Source organism: Ostrea edulis, chromosome 1 (assembly GCF_947568905.1).
Source record: "Ostrea edulis chromosome 1, xbOstEdul1.1, whole genome shotgun sequence".
In the NCBI taxonomy this organism is placed as follows: domain Eukaryota; kingdom Metazoa; phylum Mollusca; class Bivalvia; order Ostreida; family Ostreidae; genus Ostrea; species Ostrea edulis.
The window spans coordinates 106,949,721-106,977,099 of record NC_079164.1 but is presented as its reverse complement, the minus strand read 5'-3'; the positions used below and the strand labels follow the sequence as shown (position 1 = coordinate 106,977,099).

At 35.1% G+C, this 27,379-nt stretch overlaps 1 protein-coding gene across 2 annotated transcripts; it reads left to right on the top strand.

The window, feature by feature from the left end:
• The first annotated feature begins 149 nt into the window (after positions 1-149).
• Positions 150-22,699, top strand: LOC125667378 (CCR4-NOT transcription complex subunit 10-like). 2 transcript variants are annotated; one of them, XM_056153203.1, is made up of 18 exons: positions 150-278; positions 4,329-4,457; positions 9,769-10,058; positions 11,054-11,204; positions 11,584-11,645; positions 11,912-12,037; positions 12,208-12,291; positions 12,547-12,805; positions 13,311-13,513; positions 15,688-15,803; positions 16,116-16,244; positions 16,409-16,486; positions 16,978-17,091; positions 17,969-18,099; positions 18,383-18,421; positions 18,580-18,701; positions 21,543-21,615; positions 22,489-22,699. In XM_056153203.1, the coding sequence occupies exons 3-18, from the start codon at positions 9,780-9,782 to the stop codon at positions 22,608-22,610; spliced, it is 2,088 nt and encodes a 695-aa protein (XP_056009178.1). In that variant the 5' UTR covers positions 150-278; positions 4,329-4,457; positions 9,769-9,779; the 3' UTR covers positions 22,611-22,699. The 2 variants fall into 2 exon arrangements, with proteins under 2 accessions (XP_056009178.1, XP_048756828.1); XM_048900871.2 differs by lacking the exon at positions 150-278 and having other exon boundaries at positions 4,319-4,457.
• Positions 22,700-27,379: the final 4,680 nt, after the last annotated feature.

Here is a 27,379-nt window from a genome sequence, read left to right as displayed (position 1 = left end):
GTGGGATCAGACAAACACGGACCCCTGGACACACCAGAGGTGGGATCAGACAAACACGGACCCCTGAACACACCAGAGGTGGGATCAGACAAACACGGACCCCTGGACACACCAGAGGTGGGATCAAACAAACACGGACCCCTGAACACACCAGAGGTGGGATCAGACAAACACGGACCCCTGGACACACCAGAGGTGGGATCAGGTGCAGTGTAGGAGGAGTAAGCATATCCTGTTGACTGGTCACTCCCGCCATGAGCCCTGTATATCTTGATAAGGTAAACGGAGTATTAAATCGATATGTAAAGAGCGGCCTTTGAAACACGTCAAACAGCATTCAATTTACTGAAAGAGTGTGCAGTATTTGTAAATAAGATCGTTATGAGCATTATATACCAAGTTCTTGATCTATATTCGATAAATCTTGCTATCCATATGCGAAAATCTTGATTTATATTCGATAATCGTGATATTTATATATGCGAAAATTTATATGCAAAAATCCTGATAAATCTTGCTATGTATATGCGAAAATCTTAATCCATGTTCGATATTCTTACTGTGTACATATGTATGCGAAAATTTAATTCGATCTGCAGCTAGATCTACGCTTTATAGGTAGCTACGCTTGTCATTGTGGTTCACATGGAAATTTGGCAACCGGAACATCGCTAAGCCTTTTTCGTCAAGTACTTTTTTCTCGATTCTGAATCATGAATATGTAGCATCATAGAAACGATAACCTTAAAACAAAACCCACCACCCAACTCCACCTTTTTTTGAAAAAAAAATAATTTATTTCTCTTTAAAATATACCAACACCTTAAACGGACATATTGGCCCAAAGTCTTATTACCGATTGGTACTTCCTGCTAGCCTTTGTTTAATGTTGACGTAAAGTTTCTACCGTTTATATTAAAACAAAGACCGAAACAAAATTACATGGAAGTAATTCATTTTTTTTCTCGACAAAATCATTTTACACACTTTTCACAAAATTCGATTAAAAGTCATGCCTATTTTCCTTATTTGGTTCAGAATTTATTTTAGGGTGTGCTCGCTCACAGCTAATTTCCTTCGATTTTTGCACTTATACAGTTCATTTAGGGACCGGTCAAGATTTATTGGGGGTTGGGACCGGTGCATCACATATTACCATTAAAAAAAACCTACGTCCTATCTTCTAATACAAAAAAGCTGCTGTCCTATATCAGATGTGTAATAAAAAAGTGTGTGTCCTATCTAATAAATAAGTATGTACGCGTGATTAAACAACAAGTTTTACACACCCATCATTAGACGGGACTTATTATGTTATGGTCCTGTCCGTGCGTTCGTCCGTCTGGCTGTCTGTCTGTCCGTCCGTCTGAGGTAATGTTTTCCGGACCTTTTTCCGAAACAGATGCATTGCATGTATGGCATTGAAATTTGGTCACAATTTCTCCCTCAAGAAGTGTAAGAGTGAGTTTGCATTTCAGCTGGATTGGTCCGTCCTTGACCTACTTTAGGGCTATAAGTAGGTTAAACAGTTTACCGGACTTTGGGGGGGGGGGGGGGGTTACAGATACAGATTGCCCTGAAATTTACACATAAACTTCCCCTCAAAGGAATACAAGTTCAGTTTGCATTTCAGCTGGATTCGCCCGTCCTTGACCTACGTTTGGGCTTAAAATAAGTCAAACAGTTTCCCGGGCATTTTTGATTACGGATACAGATATTGCCCTGATATTTAGTAACAGGCTTCCTCTTGGAGGAAGACCAGTGCAGTTAGCATTTCAGCTGGATTGGTGCACTGTGACCTACTTTAGGGGTAGAAGTAGGTCAAACAGTTTTCCAGATTTTTTTCGGTATGGTCACTGGTATTGCTCTGAAATTTTGTCACAACCTCCCTCTCATAGAAATACATAATCAGTTCACATTTCAAGCATTTCAACTTCATTGGTGCACCATGAACTACTTTAGAGTTAAAAGTAGATCAACTGTCACAACCTCCCTCTCAGAGAATTGCATAATCAGACAGTGGATTGGTGCACCATGACCCACTTTAAGGTTTTTCTATTCAATTGTATGTGTTGTATCAATTCAGAGTGCATATTTATGCTTCAAGGTTGAATTTCACTGTCCGGCGGGTGTATATTGTACCGTTTGCGGTACTCTTGTTAACACTTCATTATCATTGTTACAGATCAGATGTAATAGTCTTTAAAAATCTCTGGTGTTTTTCATAATATTATCACTTAAAATGTCTCTCCATTGATATATCAACTGATGGATTCAAACTTTTATTTACTTTGTTAGTTACCAATCTCTTTATTTTCAACTTATATTTATCTTTTGTTAAATTTGTATTTAAAGTGCTACATTTTGTATATTTTTAAGTTACTGTTTTAATGAATCGTTGTCTCATGTACATTTACATGTAGAAGTATTTTTCACATCTCAGTATTCTCTATCAAATTACTAGAGACGTGTTTAGACTTAGTTAAATTCTGGATCCTATCAGTGTTGAAAATAATAAAATTTGGAGTCCTATCAGTATGTAAGCCCAAAAAATTGTGTCCTATCGCATTTTGCGCCGGTCCCAACTCCCTAGTAAATATTGACCGGTCCCAACTCCCTAGTAAATATTGACCGGTCCCTTATTCCTCGTCATATCTGACCTATAAAGGGAGACATTTCGAAACTATATGAGTCACAGGTTTAATAGGTTGAAGGGATCACAAGACAAGGTCAAAACATATTCAACAAAAGACGTTCTACGAATGTGAAATACACACGACAGTCTTAGTCTTCAATAGTAAATTTCTATATGCATGTAAAATCTAAGGCCTAGTCGAAAGGTTTTCACTAATGAATTAAAAACAACGTTAAAAGTTTCATTAAGTGGGTCAAAGGTCGAGATTGCGAGGTTGTCCGATGTAAAACGAGAGCAGTTAATTGTTGTTATGTTTACCAAATATTGCAAACACTAAACTGCTAACATGCATGAAAACTCTTTCATTTACAGTTCAAAAGTAAATTTACAACAATGTGTTTTCTATAAGTAGATCATATATAATATGTCAATATGGAGCACCAAATTAACATAAACTCAAATAATTGAAGATATCATTAATTATTTGAAGATATCAACAATTCATTTGATGCGCGCAACACAAAGACAGACAGCCTAGACACAATTTAAACTAAAGGTCATAAATCCAGAAGTCATTTTATTTTACGTACTTTACATGTAGGCCTAACTTTACATAGAGTACAGAAAGGGTGGTGGGGTGGTGGTAAAGGTTTTACCGAAAACACGTGACCACAGCTCCCCGTTTTTTTATGCCCCCGAGATCGAAGATCGGGGGGCATATTATTTTTGTCCTGTCTGTCATTCTGTCATTCTGTCTGAAACATTAACCTTGCTAATAACTTTTGAACAGTAAGTGATAGAGCTTTGATATTTCACATGATTATTCCTTGTGACAAGACCTTTCCGTGGGTACCAACATTTTTGACCCCGTGACCTTGACCTTGGAGTTTGACCTACTTTTTGAAAACTTTAACCTTGCTAATAACTTTTGAACAGTATGTGATAGAGCTTTGATATTTCACATGAGTATTCCTTGTGACAAGACCTTTCCGTGGGTATTGAACCTTTTGACCTTGACATTTGACCTACTTTTAATTTTTTTTTTTTACATTGGTCATAACTTCTAAATGGTAAATATTAGAGCTTTCATATTGTACATAAGCTTTTCTTTTGACAAGATCTTTCTACTGGTACCAAGATATTTGCCCTTGTGATCTTGGCCATCTTCGGAATTGGCCATTATCGGGGGCATTTGTGTTTCACAAACATACCTTGTTTAATAATATTTCTAAATATGATACAAACTTTTCAAATATGTCAAGTAAAGAAAAAAATATGTGGCTTATGTCAAACGACGATAACATGTTAACCAAGCTGGGTCAATTTTTAATCGATGAGAAACAATAACATATACAATGTAATCAAGAGATTTAAACAAAAAAATGTAAAAGTGTCTATTAAATAATGTATACCATATATATTCTACAATGAGACAAGATGTACCAGGTATAACTCAGATGCTTATTCTACAAATGTTCATTATATATCATAGATTCTAAAAATTAATTTTATATCTTATACACATACAATGTATTTCTGGACAGCTTAATTTGCTGTACATTCTTTTGTTCTTCTGTATTTGGTCTTTTGATTGTCACATTTTTTTCTTTTCTTAAGCTTGTATGCCCGATAGGGCCCAGAATTGGATTTGCAAATAAAAATATATTATATACTCTTTTGTGTTACACTGTAGGATATCTTTTTTGACCGCTAGAGGGCGCTGTTAATAAAAATGTCTGCGCCCATAGATTGTCAAGAAAGCTGAGCTGAATATTGGGCATGCCCTTCAATGCGTGAAAATAAAGCCCTTAAATCAAACGAGGTAGGTATAAAACTGTTGAAACATTTATAATGGATCAAGCTGAACACAACCACTGTTTCAGCGTTTGCTAATCTCGATGAGAATCTGATATTTTCCTGATTTAGATTACTGGAACTTGTCACATATTTATTATTTTGAATGGTGTGTACTATTTACGCAAAGGAGAGGAAACGATCCACATGCTTCTGGCTTTTGTATAATTTCTGCATAATTTACTCTTACACCGTTGTCGATCGTACAATATTGTTCAATACAACATCAAATCAAATAATATTTATTTAACAGGTTGGGGACTTTTCCCCATTATAGCGAGATATTCTCGCTAAAACGCGATTATCCATCTTTAGCGAGAGAGTAAACATTACCATAAACAGGTGTTTTGGTGTTTTTATTGAAAATAATGGCAAATTCTGTGCAACCCTGAATAAGTGTGACATAATTATATACTGAACATGATACAAATTGTTTCTATAAAATTGACAACATAGTCAAGAAATTGCATATCAAAGTTGCTGCGTAAGAGGGAAGCAGTCTGAAATCCAATACACATCATGAGTGTTTTTGTTTTGATTAATATATTTGTAGAAGTATCAGACATTTTAGCACTTTTTCTTCTTTTCACGTGAAACATGAAGAGATGTACTCCACAGGTATTTTTCTTGGTTGTACAGGATATATTTACTCTCGCTAGAGAGGGATAATCACGTTTTAGCGAGAATATCTCGTTACAGGGGAAGTGTTCCCCACCTGTTTAAAGTCAGACATGCTAAAAACAATACAACAGTAGCTCTAAAGAGCCATTTACCAACTAGACCATGAACATGGTTCTGGCATCTCCAAAATGATGTATAACATTTCTCTCACAAATTCAAGCTAGCTGTCAGTCGGCAAGGAAATTCGGTCAAGTCTGAGGCCATGAGTACTTGAGTAGATTTCTTGACACTTTTCTGAATCGCATTTACTGATGTTTGAATTTCAGCTTTAAAATGCAGAGTTTTAAAATTGTCATTCTGAAGGTTTTGTGTGTGTTTGGACTGTCAAAAGGATTTTATGTGATAGGACTCTATTTATGCACTCAAATTGACAATTGTGTCTTTGTTTCAAAATTAAGTACAGCTTATTTTGTACAATTATCTTGATGCAACTTGGATGATATTCTCAATTCGAGACCACGAACATGACATATTGATGCTATTTTGACATTAAATGGTCAATTTCCACGCATTTTTTCCTCGTAAAGGGACTGATTCCCAATTTCCCCTCAAATTTTGTTTTTCACTTTAAATGATCAAAATCTAGTCTAATATGTTTAGAAGGTTTCACAAAAAATTAAGGTTATTTATCATGTCAGAAGCTCATAACAGAGAGTTTATTATTTGTTTTGAAAACAAAGATTGAGGTGTGTTATTGTTTACGAAGTTTTCAAAATAAATGGATATTGATCAGTTTATTATATATATATATATCACCTCTCAAATATACCTTAGGTAAAATGTGTTAAAATTTGTGATTGTACAAAATGAAGATGCTTTAAATTACAAAACTGACATTTCATTGGTTTGTTTGTTCACATAAAAAGACTCGAGTCATTGGTTACATAACACAAAATCAAAGATAAAATATTGCTCTTATCCTTGCATTCATGTGGTCCAAATTTTGGTTGTCAACATTAAATTAGTTATATTTAATTTTTAGCTCACCTGAGCTGAAAGCTCAAGTGAGCTTTTCTGATCGCCTGTTGTCCGCCGTCTGTCTGTAAGCTTTTTACATTTTCGACTTCTCCTCCAGAACCTCTGGGCCAATTTCAACCAAACTTGGCCAAAAGCATCCTTGGGTAAAGGCTTTCAAGTTTGTTCAAATGAAGGGCCATGTCGCTTTCAAAGGGGAGATAATCACAAAAATAGGGTGGGGTCATTTAAAAATCTTCTTCTCAAGAACACCTGGGCCAGAAAAGCTGAAATTTACATGAAAGTTTCCTGACATAGTACAGATTCAAGTTTGTAAAATCATGCCTTCCGAGGGTTGGATGGGGCCACAATAGGGGATCAAAGTTTTACATACAAATATATAGGGAAAATCTTCTTCTCAAGAACCACTGAGCCAGAAAAGCTGATATTTACATGAAAGCTTCCTGATATAGTGCAGATTCAAGTTTGTTAAAATCATGGCCCCCAGGGGTAGGATGGGGCCACAAGGGGGGATCAAAGTTTTACATACAAATATATAGGGAAAATCTTTAAAAATCTTCTCAAAAACTACTGGGCTAGGAAAATGGAAATTTACATGAAAGCTTCCTAACATAGTGCAGATTCAAGCAGGGATTTTTTTAGGGTCTGTAGAGGGCCAAAATTTGGCCCCATTCCCAATGCTGAATAGCATTTGTTTTTCCCAAAATTATGCCTAAAAATTCCCAAATGATGGTTGCTTTGACGAGAATATGCCATGAGGGGGCATCCAACCTCAGTGCTACTCCGTTGCAAAAAATTTGTGACAGTTTTTTCTCTGCTAAAGACCGGAAATTAAAGCTTGTTTAAAGCCAGCCACATTGATAATAAGATATGAAATGCTTAACTTTTTGCTTGTTTTCCTTATTTATTTGTATGACAAATTTTCCTTTTATCAAATATCACTTTATTTTCCCCAAACTTGAAGGCCCTAACCCCTGGATTCAAGGGGTAAAAAAATCCCTGTCAAGTTTGTAAAAATCATGGCCCCCGGAGGGCAGGATGGGGCCACAAGGGGGGATCAAAGTTTTACATACAAATATGTAGGGAAAATCTTTAAAAATCTTTTCTCAAAAACTACTGGGCCAAGAAAGTGGAAATTTTAATACATGAAAGCTTTCTAACATGGTGCAGATTGAAGTTTGTTAAAATCTTGGCCCTCGAGGATAGGATGGGCCACAATAGGGGATCAAAGTTTTATATATATACAAATATATAGGGAAAATCATTCTTCATCTTCTTCTGAAAAATCACTGGGCCAGAAAAGTTTACATACACATGAAAGCTTCCTGACATAGTCCAGATTCAATTTTGAAAAAATCATGGCCCCCGGGAGTAGGTTGGGGCCGCAATAGGGGATCAAAGTTTTACATGAGAATATATAGGAAAAATCTTTAAACATCAAAAATGAAAAATATTTTTTTCGAAAAATGTTAACCAGTCCCTTTAAAAGAAAAATTAACAAGCACAGGCATGAACAAACTTTATCTGTCTTGTACATATATTTTTCCAGTACACATTTGTGATAGAAAAAAATCTGTTCCTCCAAATGTGTTTTCTGAAAGAAAAATGTTTACAAATATTTGCATTTTTAAACTAAATTTGATTAAAAACCTGAAAAATTAAATTTGATTAAAAACCTGAAAAATTGCATAACTTTAAGTACTATTTGCACTGCATATTACTGTAAATATCAGACCCATATTATGTGAAACTGTTGTGTGTACATATCAGCTGAATGGAAATTAACAATAAACATGCACAGAAAAAAATGCTAGTCTAGATCCTATAATTTCAGAGTATGCAATTCCAGAATGATTATTTACTAAATAGACGTGAACATTTACATGTCATGCTTTCACATTATCACAGTTTCCCAAATTTCAATGCCAACTGACTGCCGTCAGACCCAAGGTGAATAGGATGAAGTGATGTTTATCATTTTGGAGTGAAATTATTGTGGATTTGATTTACATAGGTCTGTGTAAAAGTAAGTGCGTAGCCTGCAGAAATGACACAAGTACAGCTGCACTGGAAGTAGCTGGTGTGTTTTTAGTGCCCTCTATTGTGTTATTGAATATATCCAAATACACGTGTAATGAATATATATAACAAGTCTCTGTATTTGACGTCCACACCGATGTAGCACTCACTGATATTAAATACATTGTACTTGTCATCATTTAAGTCGAATCCCCAGTATGGATAGAAGGAAAAGTGTATAAAGTAGGAAAAAATCATATTTGATATATTAAATCATCTGATCTGATAGGCCAAAATGAGAAAGAATCAGATGACTAAATATTATTTACATTTGAATGGAAGCTTTTGATATCAGCAGGGTAAGCCAATCAAATTGCAATATGAAAAATACATGATATGACATTTTTGACTATGCTTTACCTGCATCGACAACAGTGACTTTATTACAAACACAGAAGAATTTGTTTATTTGCACAATTTTATAACCAGAATCAAAGTATGATAGTGCAGAACTTCATGGTCATATACTTTATTGTTTGCAAAGCTATAAATAGTTTATTAACATGTGAACAAATATGAAGAAACTGAAGTTAAATTGTGGTAACGAACTGCGGAGACAATGTCTATAAAACAATTACCAGGAATGAAGCAAGCCATTAGCTGAAATAAATACTGAATATTGCCCTGGCACTTCCTGATTAATGTTGAAACTTATTGAGTGATATACAGGTAACTACAGGGTACATTGTCAACATGGTCAGACAGTACGTAATAACACACCTGTAGGGTATGCTATCTCATTTTATCAGTATTATCAAACACTGTTTAAAGGGGCATTATCTGTCATTCTGTCACCAAAAATTCAAATCAATGAAAATTGCTCTATATTATATATTTCAGTAATAACAGCAGTATTTAATTATTTTGGAACAATTTTTAACATCAAAGGAGGCACATGAGTGTGTAATTTTGGTGATTAAATAATTATTGTCTTGCAAGACAATAGTTCTTCCTTATACATGTATATTTCCTTACACTAAAAGCGGTTATCAACATAGTTTTATTAAGTTTCTCTTGTTTTTATAAAATATAAATGTTTTTATTAGTCACTAATATATATTCCTATGCCATTTAGAGATTTTGAGAAAAATTGGTTGCCATCACTTTCACAGCTAATGCCCCTTTTAATTGATGAGATGCTGGGCAATGCAGTATCATACGGTTGTCGAAATGATTTACTAGGTATCCATTTTCTAACTACTGACACTGCTGTTGGGGCCGAGTTTTAAGTTCAGCCAGGGTATTCTTATTGTAAAATTTGATTACTTTCAATGTTATACATGTATAAACTAACTCTAATGTCTTTTACATTGCACAAGTATAATAAAAAAACCCACTATAATCCAACTCAAAATGGTGTAATCAACAGTCATTGATTAAAAAAGTTTTATAATCCAATCCTAAATTTTAATATTGTATATAACAGTATATGTGAAAGAGTTTAATTAGGTTTGGCTAGACATTATTTCAGGATGAATTTTCAAAGTAGGGGCTAGCACAGAAGTTGATGCTCTTTAAGTTATTTTTTATATATAATTTTTCAGTGTTATGAACCATGGCTGAAAATAAATCCAAAAATGAGTTTGAGGCTGAGATAGAGTGCCCGCAGCCCCTCCCTCAAGTGACAGATGCACAAAAAGAGGTGGCTTCGCTGGCAATGTCGGAGTTCGACAAGAAACAATATGGCTCTTGCTGCAGTCTGATGCACAAATTAATAGCTCAGAGACCAAGTGATCCAAAAGTAGTGCATAACAAAGCAGTGGCAGAATTCTATCAGAGTGGATTTCTCACTACTGAGGAGTTCAGGCAAAACTTATCAAGAGTATGTCAAATGGTATGTGATTTGGACTTTTAAAAATCTTTTTGATGCTTGATTTGTGGTAGTATAGTCTATTTTATTGTAGAAGCATTTGTCTTACCAAACTGATACTAATGATAGAACAGTGTTTAACCTTTACTGATAAACAGGTTTATACAATCTATGCCCCCGTAATTGGAAATTCGGGGGGGGGGGGGGGGGGGGGTATTTTATGGTTTGTTTGTCTGTTTGTCCACAAAAACTTTATTGTCCGTAAATTATGAATGTATGATATGGCTTTCATACTTCACATGTGTATTCCTTGCGACAAGACCTTTCTTTTGGTACCAAAACATTTGACCTTGTGATCTTGATCTTTGGGTTTGACATACTTTTGTAAAACTTTAAATGCCCATTACTTTTGATTAGTTGGGTTTTTGTTGTTTTACATTGTATTCCTTTTGACAAGACCTTTCTTTAGGTAGCAAAGTTTTTGATCTTGTGACTTTGACCTTTAAGTTTGACCTACTTTTGAAAAACTTTAACCTTGGCCATAATCTGCCAGATGAGGCATCAATGTTTCACAAACACCTCTTGTTTACATAAACTGTGTTCCTTAAACACTACTGCAACTAAGCATGGCTAAATCCTTATATAGCAAGTTTGACCTTAATATGACCTTAAACTTATTTACTACACTGTAAATATAAGACTCTATATTCTATATTTAAAAATTGTATGGTTAAAATTTAACTTTTTACCTTGACATATTGCTAACTCTAGATGACCTAGCTATGATTTTATCCTTTTATTTGACATCCATTTGAAGCCTTTATCTTCAATAGTTTAAAAGCTACAACCAAGGTTAAAAATATATGACTATTCCTCATCTTTTATCTTGGAAGGGGGACATACCTTCATATAGGTGAAGGTTGTGCAAGTGCATGGATTTCACTGATGGCAAGATGCTTTCTTTCTTGTACACTATCAATGTTCAACTAAAATTTACTAGCTTTTGTGAATTGTTTTAGGCTCATGTGAACATTGACAACAGTGAGAGTCTAGAGGATGTGGATCACAGTGTTATTTATTTCAACCAGGCCGTCATTCTGTATCATCTACGCCAATATAAAGCTGCACTCAACATCTTAGATAAACTCTTCCAGTATATAGAGCCACTAGGTAACCTCAGCTGAAGTTGTAAGAAATTGTTTGATATGAATTAAGTTATCGAGGGTTGCCAACTCAAATCCCAGCATGGTTACCTGATATGTAGAGACACATGTATTTTTTTTTACTCCTCTCATCTTTATTACATGCATTACATGATGTAATATCAAATACAAAGCCAGTTTCAAATTATTATAAATTTCCTACGCTTTTGGCTATTCCTTTGTATGGGATTCTGTGTACTCCCAGGTGTATACACACTAGCCAGTACTACAAAAAGGAATTTAATCAGAACTTATTTTATCAGATAGTTTTGTGTTGTGTTTTATTTTCCCACCATGCGTATTGTGTATAAAAGTACAATAATGTTTTCTTTACTTTTTTTCAACAGAAGAGGCCTTAGCTAAGAAAGCAACAATGCTGCTTGTAGAACTCTATCTGTGTACATATCAGGTAAGACAGCAACAATGTTGCATGTAAAACTGTGTACTAATCAGGTAAGACAGCAACAATGTTGCATGTAAAACTGTGTACTAATCAGGTAAGACAGCAACAGTGTTGCATGTAAAACTCTGTGTACATATCAGGTAAGACAGCAACAATGTTGCATGTAAAACTCTGTGTACTAATCAGGACTGTGTTATATATGGAGTCCTTTGCTTTATATATGAACTTAGAAAGTAAATAATTGACATTTTTCTGGTCTCTCTTTTTTTCAGCCTGAAAAGGCAATGGGAATGGTGCATTATGCAGAAAAGACTGTGTTCACAGCAGGGAAGAATTCTGGGGAAAAGGAAAATAAAGAGGACCAGGTGGATGAAGCCTGGAAACCCAAAATTAGTTTAGTGAGTGGAAAGCTCTATTTATTACTTGGAAGTCAAAGGTTGTCGTTATTGTATGAATGGAAAAAATAAGATGTAGCACATGTTTTTGTCATTACTTTGCATATGTAAATTGGATTTTGAAATTTTCTATATAGGATTAGATGTAGTAAAGTATTGCTTCTGTTTTGTAGTACAAAACTCGGTGTCTCCTCATGATGAAATCCATGAAATCATGCAAAAGGGAGATAAAATCGTTAATGAATACCCAAGCCATGGTAAATTTTTTTTTACATAGAAATATTGATATTGCAGCTGACTGCATAATGTTTGATTCATTCTAAATGATGCCTGTAATATGACTCATCAGTATCATAACTCATTTTATACTGCGATTTTTAGGGTATGACAAACTACCAATTCTTTGCACAACACTACCTTTCTATTGAGAAAAATGAAATACACCTGTATTGTAATGATCTAGAACACCCACTGCTCCTGTTTGGATAATATCGCAATTATGATTTCTGTAGAACACATCTGTGATATATCTAAAGAGTAATTTTGAACACTTGCGGGGTAATCACAAGAAAGCTATGAAGATGCTGGGTTCCATGATCACGACGAGTGTGTTCACTGAAGCTGGAGAGTGCCTGCCTGTCATGTATAACAACAATCTGGGCTGCATTCAGTTCCACCTCCGCAAACATCATCTAGGCGCTTTCTACTTCCGTAAAGCTCTTCAAGAAAATGAGAATGCTCTCAGAGACATCAAGCGGGGAGCGGAACACAGTAAGAAGATCTTCTGCATGTCATTTTTTTCAATATGTAGATTTCAGCAGTTAATGAAAATCTAGTTTAATTCAACAGAATTTTTTTGTTTTCATGAGTCTATGAAATCATGAAAATTTAGTATTTTATATGTTTATTGGTTACAGACTAGATGTTGAGGTTGTTTGTATTTTAGAGGTATACAGATGATTGGAGTAGGGGGTAATTTCTATATTTGGCCATATATCCCCCATAATACAAACAATCTAGACTAAGACATGTATTCCTTATATTTGTTTCATCAAGAAATACATTCAAACAGTTTACGAATATTCATGACAAAGCATTGGTAAATGTAAATATTGCAAAATCAAATGTTTATGAAAATTTCTTCTTGTGTAGAAATTGATGGTGCCAATAAATTATATATATATATATATATATATATATATATATATATATATATATATATATAAGGACTTAATTCTTTTCAGTAGTCCTAATTTGGCACAATGCATTGTTTCAGATAAGAATCTCTCTGGTAAAACATTGAACTCCATAGGCATGAGTCGCCACTTTGAATTGTTGTACAATATGGGGATACAGCTGTTGCATTGTGGGAAGCCCATAGCTGCCTTTGACTGCTTGATTGAAGCAGTGCAAGTCTTTAGAACCAACCCTCGTCTCTGGCTCCGACTGGCAGAGTGCTGTGTAATGGTCAACAGAGAGGTAAGACAGAAATCACTGTGGCTAGATTGAAGATTGTATATATTGTTCAACATACTTTCATTCATTCATTAGTCATCTTTGCTAGCCAAGGGTTTTCGGTCCACTCCGCTTCCCCATAATAGGGGAGCGGGCTGGACCGAAAACCCTTGGCTAGTGAAGATGTTCATTAGTCAGATTCAATCAATGACAAGAAACCTTTGCCATGTATAGCTGAAAAAAATTCATTTCAATGAATTCTTTAAACTTAAGCTTAACCCCTTATTAAAACTTTTTCTTAGTTCACTCATCATAATATTTATACTAAGTTCTGGGTTGGATTGGACAAAAGCTGACTAAATTTACTAACAGTTTTTTTTTATGGTATACATGAAATAGATTTCAGAGTAAATGATGTGATTATAGAAAGGTAAATTAATAAGCTTTCAAACAACTATGTCCAGATGACTTGGAACTTGAACTTTTTTCAAAGTTCTTTCAAAGTTGCAGATGTATGTCAAGTTTTGGGGTAACCTGAGTAACTTAAGTAACCTAATGCTGTCTGTGTCCATCCACTGTTAACTTTTGAACATTTTTGACTTCTTAGAAACTGCATGGTTAGCTGTGCAACATTTTTTGAAAGGGAACAAAATTGTGAATTTCACTGTCCCAGCCCTTTGGATCACTGTGGGATAGGGCTATAACATTTAAAAACAGTACAGACTATAAAATAATTCTAACTCTTCAGCATCTCGTATAAAACTGGTTGCATATTTATACTCAACATAACATTGTGAAATTTATATCCCAAGTACTTACTTACTTATCCTCTTCATCCCCGGTGGGACATAAGGCACCAACAAGCTTCCTCCATTTGTCCCTGTCCTTTGCCAAGTGCTGAGCCTGCCCCCAGGTGTAACCTTCCTCTTGAAGTTCCGCTTGGATAGTTCTCCTCCAGGTGGTTCGAGGTCTTCCTGGCTTTCGTTTCCCTGGTGGTGTCCAGTGCAAGGCAGTTTTTGGAATCTTCTCACCGGGCATTCTCAGAACATGACCTAGCCATCTAAAGTGCCGCTGTTTTATCTGTGTTGAGATACTACTACATTTGCTAATATTGAACAAGTTCTTGTTTGTTATTTTGTTAGGCCAGTATATTCGATGAATTTTTCTGAGGCAGTTGTTATGGAATGCCTCTATCCTCTGTATGTCGCTCTGTATTATTCTCCAGCATTCCGAGCCGTAAATGAGGACTGATTTCACGTTGCTGTTAAACAACTTCAGCTTGGTGTTTATGCTGAAGTTTTGTGACTTCCAGATTGGCTGAAGTCTGTGAAAGGCTGTACGGGCTTTTGATAGTCTTGATTGTATGTCTTTTTTTGCTCCATTGTAATTGCTGATTACACTGCCAAGATATGTAAAATCTTCTACATTTACAATTGGATGGTTATTGATGGTAATTGGTTATATCCCAAGTATTGGGCTATAAGTTTCATATAGTAAAACTGCATTTTACATATAAAAATCTTCACTGCTCTTTAGCATTTAGGAAACAAACTTTGTGCATTGTTATATTGAGCATAGAGACCTATCACGATTAAATTTTGAAATTCATGGGTGAGGGTTTTTGGCTTCTTAGTGGGCATATAAGGATCACAAAATGAAAATGCATATATTTAAATCTGTGGAAAAAAATTATTCCTGAATAATAAGCATAAAAACTGGTTATGTAGTGATAATAAGCAAAGAAGCCTCTACCAAACTTGTGAAACCCATGACCCTTGGACCAGGGGTTCAGACCAAAGGGATAGAGTGAGAGACCACATTGTAAAAATGCATATCGAAAATCTTTGAATACCGATACTCTGAACATCTAGCGCACAAACTGATTGCAGGGTTATATTGTGAAATTTTTAAGCCTTTGCCTAAATGATTCCACTGTCAAAGTTGGACTCTTTGTCTTATAAGCTGAAAATGCATTACAAACAATGGATACTGATGATGATACCTGTAATGAAAAGGAAGGAAACTGTAACCCTGGAATGGATACGTTAGTCTCGGGAACAATCTGATTAAAATCAGATTTATGATACGGCATTGTTTTATATAGTGACAATTATTTGAGAATGGGTCAGGTGTCCAATTTTAATCAGATTGAATTAGGAGACACATAAGATTAGTTTGATGTGTATTGGTTTGTGCAGAATAATGATGAGGACAGGAAGTTGGAGAAGAGGTTAGAGGTCATTCAGGGATCTGATGGCAGTGGGATTCATAGGAAACTCCGACTTGGTCCTGGACTCAAGAGAGATAACTCAAGGTTAGTGGCAAACTATCATTAGATGATTTCTGAACAAACCTGCAAACCTTCAATAAGCCATGCAGGAGAGGTAAGAGATGCACAAGGTTTCGGAGGTATTGACAGATTTAGCAGAAAATCTCCCACACAGAAATTGGCAGGTACATTGTATGTCTCTAATTTTCTTGATACAGATACAGATAATAACCATGTTACCTATTTCATATATCGTTTTACTTTTATGAAAAAAAAAATTAAATGATATCTTCTGAAAATTATGATATATTATTATATTTCTCTGTACCTGAAGTAAATATGTGCAATTCCTTGTAGTCCAGGGACTCCAGCTATCCCAGCACCCACCCATGAGTTTGCCGCTCTTTGTTTAAAGAATTCTTTATATTTACTGCCGGAAGATCCCCTGACAGCAGAGCATGTGCCGGTGGAAGATTCAGACAATGTGTAAGCTCGAGATCTGTTCAAGATCAGCTGCCTCATTTATCTGTCCCTCTGCCATTTTAGTAATTTGGATGAATTATAATTCTACAAACAATTAACCAGTGTGGATCAGTACATGTAAATCTTATTTCATGCATGTTACAAAATTCTTATTTCATTGATTTCAGGAAAATAACTCCAGAGATGGTTTTAGTGCCAGCTCCCCCAGGGAACCCTCTAAAGGCAGCAGAAGTTGCTAGTCTCAGGTTACACATATTTTTTGAAGTAGTTGCAGGTTAAATTATTACCCATCTATTTCTCGGACTACACCGTATAAGAATTTCAATGTTGGTGACCAGTATTTATCAAGATTTAATCAAAGATAGCATACGAACAGTTTAAGTTTGTATGGTGATTCTTAAATACCATACACTGATGAGCCAATTTGACAAAAATAAACGATATGTATCCCAGTATCCGGGATGTAGTCAAGTTTCCTTGTCCATATCAACATTTGCCACACACTTTCTCTCTGTGAATAGACTCTATTTCACTCTCAAGCAAACATGATGAAGAACAAAATTCTTTAATACATTTCTAAAGAAAAGATACTTGTACTTGGAAAAGAAGTGTTCAGTAAGAGATTGTATGTTACAGGTGTTCCGTTCTGGTAGCCAGTGCTTACGTAGCTCTTTGCCTCAATGACTACACGCAGGCTCTACTATATGTCAGTAAGAGATTGCATTGTATGTTACAGGTGTTCTGTTCTGGTAGCCGGTGCTTACGTAGCTCTTTGTCTCAATGACTACACGCAGGCTCTACTTTATGCAGACAGTCTGCTAAAACAACCCAAAGTGACTGGAGCACAAAGGTAAATGGGATACTGTAAAAGTGGTTATTTACGCTGGAGGTTAAGTACGTGTTTATTCATGTCCAACATTACGCAAGGGGGAAAATAAGCGGTAACTAAATGTAATACATATTATATCAAATATTTATAACTATATGCGTGGGAGAAATTTATGCGTTTATTATGTGACTGCATAATTAGTGTAAATTTCCCCCACGTGTAAAGAACTACTTTTACAGTAACTGGCAACCAAGCTTCATTTGGTAAATTTACTGTAAATCATGTACAAATGTATTTCGTAACTCTTGTGAAGGTTTAATCTGTTTCTGTTAATTGTATATAGTATGTGAATTATTCGTAAGAACCTTATTTTTACATTGAGACAATCTCATTAATTTTTGTGAAAATGAAAGTTCTTGCAAATAAAAAGTGATTTACAAAACTGTTTCTTGAAATCAAAAGTACATTTGTAAGGAGCACCATTATGCCCCAAATCACCGCATTTACCTGTTCTGTGAATCAGATCAGTGAATGAGTCGCCTTTTGGTGTATTTTACATGAAAATTAGAAGTAGAAAATGAATTATCCAACACTAAAGTTATTGACAATGAAAATGTAGATTTATTGCATTGAAAGATCAAGTTTTCTATAAATATGGTATGTGTGTATCAATTATCTTAAAGAAATATTAGCTGCCAAAGTCATGTTTGCCAATTGTTTCAAAATTCACTAAAACATTCACCCCTTTTTCAACTCTTTGAGATTTGATATATTTCTTCATTTTAAACATATTCCTGCATTTTAACATTTGTTCTAAATTTTAAGTTTTACTCCCCAGCTGGCGGATAATGCCCCTTTGATTAAGTTAGGACCAGGTTTATTTATGATGTTTTTACAGATATCTGGGTCATCTGTACATGGCTGAGGCTCAGGTAGCCTTGGATAAAATAGCAGATGCCATCCAGCACCTGAATCCTGAGCTAGTGGTGGACATCAGTCTCACACTGCCAGAAAACAAGGCGGACCAAGGTAAAGCCATGTTTTAGTGATTACTAGGGCAACAGTCAAATGACCTCGCTGCAATCACTACACATTACATCTTACATCAAATTTTCAATGACATTCCTGTGTTTGAAATAAGTTTTACTCTAGCTATATATGTTGTATCAGAATTGATTTTACTGTACATATTCACAGTTTCAGTGTAATATCAATTTTCATGAAGAAAATTACATCATACAATACTGGTGTATACATATATTTTATGTTCTGTAGGAGAAAACCGAGACAGTAACTTGGATTTCTTTTTCAGACAAAAGTGAACGAGACCCTGAGGCCTCAGAAACAAAAGGTTTATTTATGTGTATTGTTCAAAATGTGTTTAACTCAAATTTTCAATTTCTTAGTTACATTTGAAAAGGACTGTAAAAGGTATTCAAGTAGGTAAACTTTTATTTTCTGAATTACATAAACAATATTCCTCTAAACTTAACTCTATATTATTACCAGGTTCATTTCATCCCTGGTCACCCAAAGATCTTCTACGAGCCAAAGCCATAGCTCAGTACAATCTGGCTACAGCTCACGCTATCCGTGGGGAATACGACAAGGCTGTTCAGAACCTTGGGGAGGTGAGATTTGTATTTCACTGTATTCTAAGGGAGTACGCTTGATATATTTGTTATTATCTGGGGGAGTAAGCTTGATACAGTGGAACCCCGTTATTACGTTTTCCATTTTGTCACGATAAAATAACATAATACCGGGGTCAACGTAATAAACGTTCCAAGTGAAATCCATAAAAAATATCATTTGGAAACTGTAGATCTTCCGTTGATACTCCGTGAAGGTGTGTGTGTGAACATATCTCTACTGTCTTTGTTTTAAAGACTATGACACTTGATTTATTTACATCTTATCTTAAATGTCCGTAATTCTTCATGTTTTCATCCCTTTTCTTTATTTCTTGTGTAGGATAAATAAGGATGCTTTGATAAGCATTGCAGATCTGCTTTCGTTTCTGCCATTTTGTTCAACTTTTAACATAATGCGTTCATATAAATTTCTCTCAATAACTCGTACCGGTTCGTATTCAACATTCGTACATAAAACAAAAAAATAACAAAACATCGTTTTTATTAAGTTACATCTCTACTACACAATACAAAACACAATTTAAAAAATCCCATCCCCCCAAAAAAACCAACAAAACGACGACACAAAACCCACGCGATATCCAACACTTGCAAACTTTTTTCACCAACGATAAACATGGAGAACAAACGCAATCCACTTTTTAAAAAATAATGCACTAATATTTATAACACTAAATGATGGCACTAAAATCACGTGCACATCAAAAAAAGATATCAAGGGATTTTAAACTGTTCACTGAGCTAAATGCCTTGCACGAATCGGCCGATAACATTGGGCAGTTTGATCGGCATATTTATGGACGAAATCTAACAACACCCAAACTATTGTGTCAAAATAACTGACAATTGTTTTAATTGAACACTACCTTTTCTCACCTTACTATGTCCAAGCCGTTATCCAAGCTATTTCAACTGTGATACGATAAATTTTGTCCTACATGCTGTCCGTAAATAGAGTTTTAATATCGAAAGCAATCACACGATGCTAAACATGCATATGGTTGAGAAATTATTATTTCTTTGATCATCAAAATATAAAAAATGAAGTAAATTTCATGAGTACAATTTCTAAATAAACATTATTTAATTGCTTATCACTGGCTTCGATACAGGGTATTCACCTGTATTGATGTCTCTAGATCTATCAAAGCGTGACCAGTCAAGTGTCTTTAATCCCCTAGCAGACCAGGAAATTTACATGGTGACTGCCTGGGGCAGCAAAGGTGTGAATGGCTGATTATTTTGAGAATCACTATTGAATAATTAGGGGTTTATTGCGTTTTTGTCGGAATTTTTACAATGTAATACCGAGTCCCGGCATCTTGGGACAACGTAATAATGAGGTCTATTTTATATAGGTTTGTTAAGAAATGGTTTTGTGCTTTGAAATTCCAACGTAATATGCGGACTAACGTAATAAAGGGGGACGTAATAATGGGGTTCCACTGTATATCTGATTATTATCTGGGGGAAGTAAACTTGATATATCTGATTATTATCTGGGGGGAGTAAGCTTGATATATTTGATTATTATCTAGGGGAGTAAGCTTGATATATTTGTTATTATCTGGGGGAGTAAGCTTGATATATTTGATTATTATCTGGGGGAGTAAGCTTGATATATTTGATTATTATCTGGAGGAGTAAGCTTGATACATTTGTTATTATCTGGGGGAATTAGCTTGATGTATTTGATTATTATCTGGGGGAGTAAGCTTGATATATTTGATTATTATCTGGGGGAGTAAGCTTGATATATTTGATTATTATCAGGGGGAGTAAGCTTGATATATTTGATTATTATCAGGGGGGAGTAAGCTTGATGTATTTAATTATTTTCTAGGAAAGTAAGCTTGATATGTTTGACATGATTTGGGGAGTGAGTGTAGTGTATTTGACTGTTATTTGGGGAGTGAGATTGGTGTATTTGACTGTATTCATTATCATTTTTAGTCTGATTATGATTAGGTAATGGTAGATCTGATAAGCACCCCTCCACTTATTGAGAGGAATACAGTATGGGTGTTGGATAACCTCCTGTTAATCGTGATGTGATGATAAGTTACTCTGTGCTTGATGAACACTGTTTATGTGTTTGTTTTTCATTTGCTTATACAAAAATGGATGCAAAAGCAAACATTTTGATGCATGGCTATATAATTAATTTCTTACTATAATCTAGTTTCAAATATGATTAAAAAAATTTTTTTAAAAAGGAGACCATTTGATAAAAATAGTTTTTATGAATTATGGTATAACAGTGCTGTATTTATCAATCTAATCAAAATTAGATCCTTTGATCCGCTCGCGTACATCACTTCAATATACGTGAGCAGATCAAAGGATCTAGTTTTCTAAAATCAGATTGTGTATATATTGTCCTTTTATTATTATTCTGATGAATCAGTTATTTTGACAATTTTGGGAAATATTCGTAGTGCTGATTATTCATTGATACAAACATGCATGAATATTTAGTCATCATTAAATGCATCAGAAATGTTAGTAGCATAGATAAATTTTATTCTTTTAATAAGGCACTCCAAACTTTATAAATTATAAACCAAATACAATTTGAAGAAGTATGTGAGTCACAACTTACAAGGTTTTATACACCCACTCAATCTAAATTATTATGGCAATTTCCTGATTTCAAATTTGATTGTGAAATGACAATTTTCCTTATTCATTGTTAATACGTTTCTTTCTAGAAAAAATTCTAATTGAAAATTCTGTAAGGATTACACTACAACTACGAGGCATTACCAAACAGCATTAATAACAGGGATGTTTCAACTAATTCAATTTTGTTTTCAGAGCTCCAATTACATAGGAACTCCATTACCTGCCCAGATGTACTTCCTGAAACTGTATCTAGACTTGATAGAGGGTAAGCTCTATGTGTGTACATGACTTTTCTCTGTTCATTTAAGATTGATTGATTGAATATTGTTTAATACCTCGAGAATATTTCACTCATATGGAGACGTCACCACTGCCGGTGAAGGGCTGCAAAATTTAGGCCTATGCTCGGTTCTTATGACCATTGAGCAGGGAGGGATCTTTATCGTGCCACACCTGCTGTAACACGAGACCTCGGTTTTTTACAGACTCATCTGAAAGACCGCCCTATTTAGTTGCCTCTTACGACAAGCAAGGGGGGTACTGAGGACCTATTCTAACCCGGATTCTCACGGGATTCCCCAGATTTGAAGATCGGGGCTTTTTTTTTTGGTCCTGTCTTTATGTCTGTCTGCAACTGAAACCATGTTGATACCTTTTGATCTATGCAAGAGAGAGACTCGATATATTTTGTAAACTGAAAGTTCAAGGTTAAAACAATTTGACACGTCAGGATGAAGGTCATGGGTCAATCACCAGCTGGAGGTTTATTTTAGAGTTCAAATAGTTCAGCTCAAATTCAAAATAAAGGTGATTTCTGCATATAGCAAATACTACACATTTGTGAGACAGTTCTTAAAATATAAGGAAAAAAGTGACTCTGACAACTTTATCCCTTCAAGTTAACATTCCTATACCTACCCATCTTCGCAAGCCAAGTGTCCGATTCGCTTACTCTTATCTCCCCCGGGAGATGAAAGTAAGCGAATCGGACACTTGGCTTGCGAAGATGATACCTACCAAATGATGGAATTCATTCTATTGAAAGAAATTTTTAAACAAAGCTATTGAAAAGCACATTTAACTATTGAAAACATTTAGATGCATTTAACGGGTTAAATTTTTTAAATTTATGTTACAGGGAGACGAAAAATGGCGCAAATTGTGATCAAAGATCATTTTGGACATGTAACACCAAATCGTGTGGAGATGAAAATGAACACTAAGCCTGGGGTGCCTCGCTCGGACAGTGGGGTGTCTTGATTGCTGGACAGTATTATCATATAAAGTGGAATGGAATCAATGAGAAAATGTACATGAAATTGAAATAAAGATTTGCTAATTAGTCACAATGGGCTTATTTTGTAACTGTTGACTTTTTAGAAAAGGGTACACTTTCACTCTTATTTCACTGTATTCTCAAACCATTCATAGGAATGAAAACTTGATTCTGTTTTACAGAACACTAGAAGACTACTTAATCATCTAAATGTATCTATTGTATCAACTATGACATCAGAAAACACTTGATTTTCCCACTTTTCTGGAAAAGAATACGTATTACTATTATGTTAGATAGTCTTTGCTTTTATGTTTTTTGATTTTCCATTCAAAGCATAGGCGGATCCAGGAATTTGTGAAGGGGGTGGGGGGAGTCTAGTACTTGATCTTTTAGGTACTTTTCATAATCTCCACCCCACCCTATTCACACCTCTGCTTGTGTATATAACATCTTCGGGAGATCTTGACACAGTTTATACATGAAAATGCTTGGTTTATTTACTACTTACTTGTTTCCAAAGTTAATAGTCATTGTAATCATCATACTCAGATCTGATTTTAGATAATAAAAAAGCTGATTAAAGGTTACTCCCAATAGTCCGTGTAGGCCCCCAGAAGCTCTGTGGTAAACAATACAAAATCCTGCATTCTGAGCATTTTCTGGCACCTCTTTTCTTTTTTAAATTGTCTGCTTCTTAAACAAAACTTTTATGTTACATATAAGAATTCTTAAGTCTTATTGAATGATGTTTTTACATTTAAGTGTTCACCTTTTATATCATATTGACTCAAATTCCCGTTAGAATGGAATAACTTAAATATTTTGGTCCGCAAAGAAAAAGGGGGGGGGGGGGGGGTCTTGACTCCCCCCCCCCCCCCCCCCCCCCCCCCCCCCAGCTTGCAAAGATATTAAACTCCTATCTTAATTTCTAGGACAGATAAGTGGTAGAACAGTACTAACTTAGTTAAGTTAGGCTGTATTTAGGATCCTTACATTGCATGTAAAATAATGCCACAGAGAAAGACTATTTTGAATCATCAAAAGAGAAAAACACTTGTCTCTAAAGTCATCTACATGGCATATCATATACAAAAATTTCACATTGAAATGAGAGAAAGATAGTTTTGCATCTAATGAATTAAGTTTATCCATTGTAAAATGCAGCTCATGGGGCATAAACTATAGTTAACAAGTTGGGAACTATAGTTTTTGTCTGTGAAACTATATTTAATATAGTAAATTATAATTAAGGAATGAAAATAATAATATCAAGTTGCAAAAACATGCTAAGAATAGATTTTGCTGATTAAACAGACTTTAACTATAGTTTAGCGTCTTAGAACTGTGTTTATCAGATTAAGTACATTTTACACCTGTAAATCATAGTTTTTCATTGCAAACCATGCAAATAATAATTTCCACTGTAGTTTAGACAGATTTTTCAGTCATAGTTTGATGTAAAGTATAATTTACACTAAATGTATTTAATATTGATAACTTTAATTAACACTTGTAAATTATAGTTTAAAAAGGAATCATTGGTGGGAGTCAATACAAAATGTGCACCCCATGTGAAGGATATGACTCTTTGGAGGAGAGGAAGGGTCAATTCGCTGTCTGATCAAAACTGCATACACGTTGATGTTGGTTCTTTTTTATTTCCGTGCAGTATCACAGGTAGTGTCCACACTAGTGGGGCCCCTTCCAGGTATCTGGCTGGCTGCACGCATGTCGGATCTCACCTCAGATCTCCATTCTTTCCGGTCTTGAGGGTCGACAGTAGAGAGTTTCCATTCTCTACGATCTTTCTCCGTCAGCTCTCTCCAAGACAGCATTGGCCGACCAACTCTACGTCTCCCAGGAATTTGTATATTTAGAGCGCACTTGACTGCACTGCTGGATCTGACAACGTGGCCATACCAGCGGAGTCTCCTTTTCCTTAAGATGAGGTCGTCGATGCCAATCCGCCCCAGCATTCAGTGGAATGATTTCATGCCCCTTTCATCAGAAATTCTGGGCCATAAAGGTTTTGGTCAGTTCATGTGTCCACCTTGGACAAAACTTTTGAATGGATGGTGGTATTGCTTTCATATCTAAGTCTCCCAAATGATGTTTGGAGACTTATTGTTTTTTCACATATATATTTCTTATGACAAGACCTTTCTTTTGGTACCAACATTTGTGACCTTGACCTTGGGGTTTTACTTACTTTTTTAAAAGTTAACCTTGACCATAATTTTTGAATGGTTAGTGATAAGGCTTCCATATTTTATGTGTGTATTTTTTTTGACAAGCAGTTTGTTTTGGTACTAAAATCTGTGACCTTTGCATTGGGGTTTGACCTATGTTTGTAAGGATTTGATCTTGTCCACAGGGGCTAAGCCCGTTTTGGGCCCAAACCCTGTGATACCATAAATATTGTGTTCGGGCCCAAAACGGGCTTAGCCCCTGTGATCTTGTCCATACCTTTTGAACAGTTAGTGCTAGCACTTCAATATTTCACATGTGTATTCCTTGTGACAATACCTTTCTTTGGCACTAAATTGTTTGATTTTTGACCTTGAAGTTTGACTTACTTCGGACCATAATTTTTGAATGGTTGATGATGGGGCTTTTATACTTCACATACGCATTCCTTGTGACAAGACCTTTCTTTGGTTGCCAACAAACTTTATGCAAAGTTAAGTTTATAGTGAGCATGGAACCCATCACCAAAATTGTGTTCTATACTTTTGAAAACTTAGCAGAAAAGCAGAGTGCATCTTTGAAGCATGGATGCCTCTACCAAAATCATAAAGTTCATGACCAATGGAAAAAATCTGATCCCAATAATTACCAGGGTATTATAAAATCTTGTACAAGGATATTGAAAATTCTGCTTAGGATGTTAATTTCTGAGATGATATTTTTTTTTATATCGTTAAAATGCTTTCCAATGGAGATTGAATGTAAAATGTGGTTAAAAGATGCTTAATACAAATGGAATTAAATAATTCACTTGGTTCTGATGGTTTGACCTCATAGTTCTTTAGAGGTGTTTTTAAGGGTTTTTTTGCAGTTTTGTTGTGATGTCTATCATACATATGAAAATTATTCTTTGAGTATAATACAAAGAAATCATATAATTACCTGCTTGCCAATAGGAGAAAAACGTACACAATTTCTTGAAACGTGGAGATCTGTTTCTTTAAAAAGCAATGTCTGACTACAAAAAGGGATTCTTTTAGTAATGCATTACCCAAAAAAAATCCTTAATGATATTCATCATGATCAAAAGGACTTTTATCATAGCTAGAAATATTGATGAAAACAAGATTTGTATACAACACACAGAAGAAGAACAAATACCAGGTCTTTTACTTCTTGTTTCTTTAAGACTTGAGTCTATTATGCACATCTTATCAAAAAAATAATCCAAATTTGGTTAATTCATTGAAAGTGGATCAGAAATGTTTACATATTATATCAGCTGTTAATGAGGGCGGGAGTAAATGCCTTCAGTTAGGGTGATCCATTATCACCATCCTTCTTTTTAATATGTGCTAAAAATTTAGAAATTCAGGTTTTTTCATTTGATTACCTCATTTTCAGTCATTAGAAAGGTCTGAAAAGTAGCCCAGCCTCGGGAGGCCCCAAGAAGTACCCCTACAGCCCCAAACTGAGGGCTAAAAAACATGATAGTCATTGGGGTCCCATACCTTGCCTCCGTACTCCTTTTGTGGACTCTTCAAAGATTAAGTTGCTATTAACCTGAATTATAACCGCATGTGATATAAAATCAAAAACTTTGAGGTGAGCTCAGAGGCCATCACGATGCCTTGTTGGTGTTCTATGAGATCCTATACATTGTTTTCTATCTTTTGATTAGTTTTGTGTTATTCGATCACCCCTATATTTAATCATTAGAGATGTCTGAAAAGTGATTCCACTCTCACTTACGGTATTACCCCTACAGGCCCAACCTGAGGGCAGGAAATGATAGTCCTAGGGGTCCCCTTCCTTGCCTGCACACTTTTTAGCGGACTCTTCAAAGATTAAGTTGTTATTAACCTTCAGTATGACCCTATGTGATGTAAGATTAGGAACTTTCAGGTGAGCTCAGTTGCCTTCAAGTATCAAGCTTGATAATTAAGAATATGTTTATTAATTGTTTGAAAAACTATGAATTTTGATCGATTTTTTGCTGATTTGTAATATTTCGTCTGAATACTCTCAGTACTTTGATGATTTTTTTAATTGGCTGCTGGTTAGTGGCCACTAGCTTTAGCGTAGTAAATGTTCATGATGTCTGCTAATTCTTGTGCGTGTGATTTACTGCTCCTAAATTCGTCATCCTGAAATCAACCAATATATCCTTAAACACGATCATTCCACTTATGTCCTAAAATGATCTTTAAGGTGTTCAATACTGTTTAGCATGTTGTGTTTTACTTTCGCCACATTTGCCCACATTTCAGTGAACATGAGCGAAATCTAACATAATTCCAAGTTATTTTGAGCAAATATAAAGCTGATCGTTATTTTTTTTTTCAGTGTCCGTATACGTAAGCCGCTGTAATTGAATTTTTGACCACTTTGTAACTGAGTATTTATGAAATACATAAACACCAAAGAGCTTTAAGGAGGGAAAAGACTGGGTACGTTTGGGACCAAATTCGGCCCCATGTTCAAATTAAGAGATATTCCTTAAAGTTCTTTTATAAGGTGTATGTTTTCATATGTTCGTATAAAGCTTTGTCTATATATGTAA

Bases quoted from the DNA above. Each gene is read 5' to 3' on its own strand.
- LOC125667378 (XM_056153203.1), top strand. From the start codon at position 9,780: ATGGCTGAAAATAAATCCAAAAATGAGTTTGAGGCTGAGATAGAGTGC. The intron at 12,038-12,207 runs GTGAGTGGAAAG...TCTGTTTTGTAG, and splicing joins GGAAACCCAAAATTAGTTTA to TACAAAACTCGGTGTCTCCT. The intron at 16,245-16,408 runs GTAAGCTCGAGA...CATTGATTTCAG, and splicing joins GTGGAAGATTCAGACAATGT to GAAAATAACTCCAGAGATGG.